This window comes from Neodiprion pinetum, chromosome 5 (genome assembly GCF_021155775.2).
Source record: "Neodiprion pinetum isolate iyNeoPine1 chromosome 5, iyNeoPine1.2, whole genome shotgun sequence".
Classification (NCBI taxonomy): Eukaryota; Metazoa; Arthropoda; class Insecta; order Hymenoptera; family Diprionidae; genus Neodiprion; species Neodiprion pinetum.
In genome coordinates this window covers 13923307-13926289 of record NC_060236.1, presented here as the reverse complement: position 1 = coordinate 13926289, position 2983 = coordinate 13923307, and the positions used below count along the sequence as shown (strand labels likewise).

The 2983-nt window shown below is 60.9% G+C and overlaps 1 protein-coding gene across 1 annotated transcript; it reads right to left on the bottom strand.

Moving 5' to 3' along the window:
• Positions 1-1051: 1051 nt before the first annotated feature.
• LOC124220484 (uncharacterized) lies at positions 1052-1753 on the bottom strand. Its single transcript, XM_046629435.1, has one exon. It carries the CDS (start codon positions 1751-1753, stop codon positions 1052-1054), a length of 702 nt encoding a protein of 233 aa, XP_046485391.1.
• Between the last annotated feature and the right edge of the window lie 1230 nt (positions 1754-2983).

The window sequence follows — 2983 nt, the reverse complement described above, 5'->3', positions numbered from 1 at the left end:
AGTCGTCTGTTCCGAAGGTAGTCTTCAACAACTCGGAGCAAGTAAGGCGGGACCCCGAAGTCACCTCTCAGCGACCCTAGGATATCCACCCACCTGGCCGAGTTGAAGGCGTTCTTAACGTCAAGTGTCACCAGCAGCGCGACGGGTCGCACAGCGTGGCAATGTCTGTCTGTCGACCGGAAGGAGTCAACCACCTCTTGGATCGCTCCAATCGTTGATCGACCCCTCCGGAAGCCGAACTGCTGGTCAGAGAGGCCTCCGCCGTCCCGTATCGCGTCCGTAAGTCGTGGTCGCAGAAGCTGTTCGTACAGTTTCCCTGTCGTGTCCAGTAAGCTCAGCGGCCGGTAGGCCGACGGCGTGCTGGGGTCACCCTTACCCTTTGGGATAAGGACCAGCCTCGCCACCTTCCACCGGTCGCTGAATGTCCCTGTCGTAAGGCACGTGTTGTAGAGGTCGAGGAGTATCTCCGGCCTCAGGCTCGCCATCAGCCGAAGAACCTCCGCCGGTACCCCGTCCGGTCCTGGCGCCTTACCCCTCTTCATTGCTTTGGTCGCTCCGACGAGCTCCTCGGCGGTGAAGACGGGGGGCGTCGCGGTCTCGTCGTCGTTCGTCGCGTCCGTACGCGTCGGGTGCGTCGGGAACAGTCCGTCGACGATCCGTCGTGCGGTTTCAGCATCCTTGAGTTCTGGCGGGATCCGGGCCCCCAGCCTACCGGTCACAATCTTGTAACCGGCACCCCAGGGGTCGCGGTCCACCTCCTCGCAGAGCTTCTTCCAGCATCGTGTCTTGCTGTCTCTGATGGCGTACGTCAGTCGTTTCCGTTCAGTCTTGTACTCGGCCTGAAGGGTTTCCCTTTCGGGTCTCCCTCCAGCCCTCGTAACCCGTCGTCGTGTTGCCAGGCAACTCTTCCGCAGCTCGGCTATCTCGTCCGTCCACCAGTATTGTGGTGGTCTGTTACGTCCGTACCGTCGTTTTGGCATTGTGCTGTCGCACAGCCGCGTCGTCAGTTTGGCCGTCTCGTCCGCTAGTCTTTCCGCCCTTTGCCGGCCAGTCAGCTCTGGGGGGCGTCGGTAGTTGGGGCCGGCGCTGCCGCCAGCTCCGCCGAGAACTTCAGTACGTCGAGTTTGTCTACGTTCCACCGCGGGGGGTGCCGTGTCCTTGTCCGTGTCGTTCTTGTCTCTCCTGCCACTTCGAAGGCGATGTACTGATGATCGCTGGCCGTGTAGCCCTCGAGCACCCGCCACCGCCCTATCCGTGGCAGAGTTCTGTCCGTCGTCATCGTTACATCCGGGATGGAGTCTCCAAATCCCGGTCGTCTGTACGTTGGTACGTCTCCTGTGTTTGCCACTACTAGGTCCAGCCTTGCGGCCATCTCCAGCAGCAGCCGTCCGCGTCTGTTCGTTGCCGTCATGCCCCACTCGACCGCCCTCGCGTTGAGGTCCCCCGCGACCACGAGGTCCCCGGGCAGGTCCCTGAGTCCGTCCTCGAGGAGCGCAACCTTCGCCCGGAACTCCGCCGCAGCGCAGTTTGGGGTCAGGTAGACGCTGACGTAAGTGACAGCGCCCACCCTAGCCCAGACGTAGTCGTCCCCGACGCCACGAGCGGTTATCCGGGCTCGGGCAGCGCCCCTCACCCAGATAGCCGCTGTCTTGGTCTCGTTCGTGATCCAATCCTGCGGTTGTCGCACCCTGTACGGCTCGCACAGGATCAGAATGTCGGCGTCGTGTTCGTCTGCTATCTGTGGTAGTAGCATGTCTGCTGTCCTACTACGGTTCAGGTTGCCCTGAACTATCCTGTCCGTCTTCCGGCCTGCTTCTTGCACTCCTCCAGCGCAACCCGGTACACCGCGCACCTCCCGGAGCCCGCGAGATGCGCCGCATCGCCGTGTCCCGCCTCGGCGCACAGTGGGCAGGCCGGTCTGTTTTTGCAGTCCGTGGCGTAATGTCCTGTCTCGCCACATTTCCTGCAGCACTTCGTCCGGTCTGTATTTTTACATTTTGTCTTGGTGTGCCCGTATCCCAGGCACTTGTGGCATTTCGTCACCGTCAGTCGTGGTCGGACGCGGCAAGCTACCCATCCAATCCCGATCCGTCCCCGGCCGAGCAGCGCTCTGGCTTCCTGCGACTCCAGGTCACATACGGCCATGAACTGCTCCGCCCGGTTCGGGCCGAAGATGTGGACCCCAAAGTCCGCGTCTCGTCCCGTCTCTCGTCGCAGTGCCTGTATCACGTCGTGTCTGGTCGTGACACAGTCAAGATCCATGATCTCCAGTTGAACCCTGGAGGTCCCGGTCCTGACGTTGCCTGCGTCGCCGACCGCGTCCTGCAGGACGCGTCGGAAGTCGTCTCGTCCGTTGGCGTCTGTCTTTATCTTCAGAAGACACAGACCATTCTTCGTCTTCCTGAGAGTCGTCACTTTAACATGACTCTTCGCAGGGTCGACCGTGGTCCGTATCTTCCTTACGATGTCGGAGTACGTCGTGTCGTTCCCGGGTTTGACGAGCACCGCCGTCCCCCAATGTTTGGGAGCCGCTCTGCGCCCCTCAGCCCCGGCTGTCGTGTCCGTCGTCGCGTTCGTCCCGTCCGTCCGCGTCTTCCGTTTCTTTTTTTCCTTACTTGTCCTTGTCACTGTCTGCCAGTCAGCGACCGGTTCCGCAACCGTTGCCCTCTTCTGAGAGGTTTCCGGAGTGGTTCCAGTCACCTCCCGTTTCCGTTTCGTCCGCGGAGTGTTTTGTGTCCGTTGTTCAGTCTCAACGTCCGTCTCCGTCGTCTCGTTGTCCGTCTTGTGGTCCTCCGGGGCTGCTTTAGCGCGCCTGTTAAGCGCAACGTCGGCAGCCTCGAGAATAGTCTTGATGCCCAGTTTAACGGACATACTCATGTTTTTTTGGATGGCCGCTGCCTCGGCCATCCTTGTTGCCGTACTGTGAATCAGTAGCAATACGTCCGTCAGGTCCATATCGTCCGTGATTCGTGTCTTTGTGCCG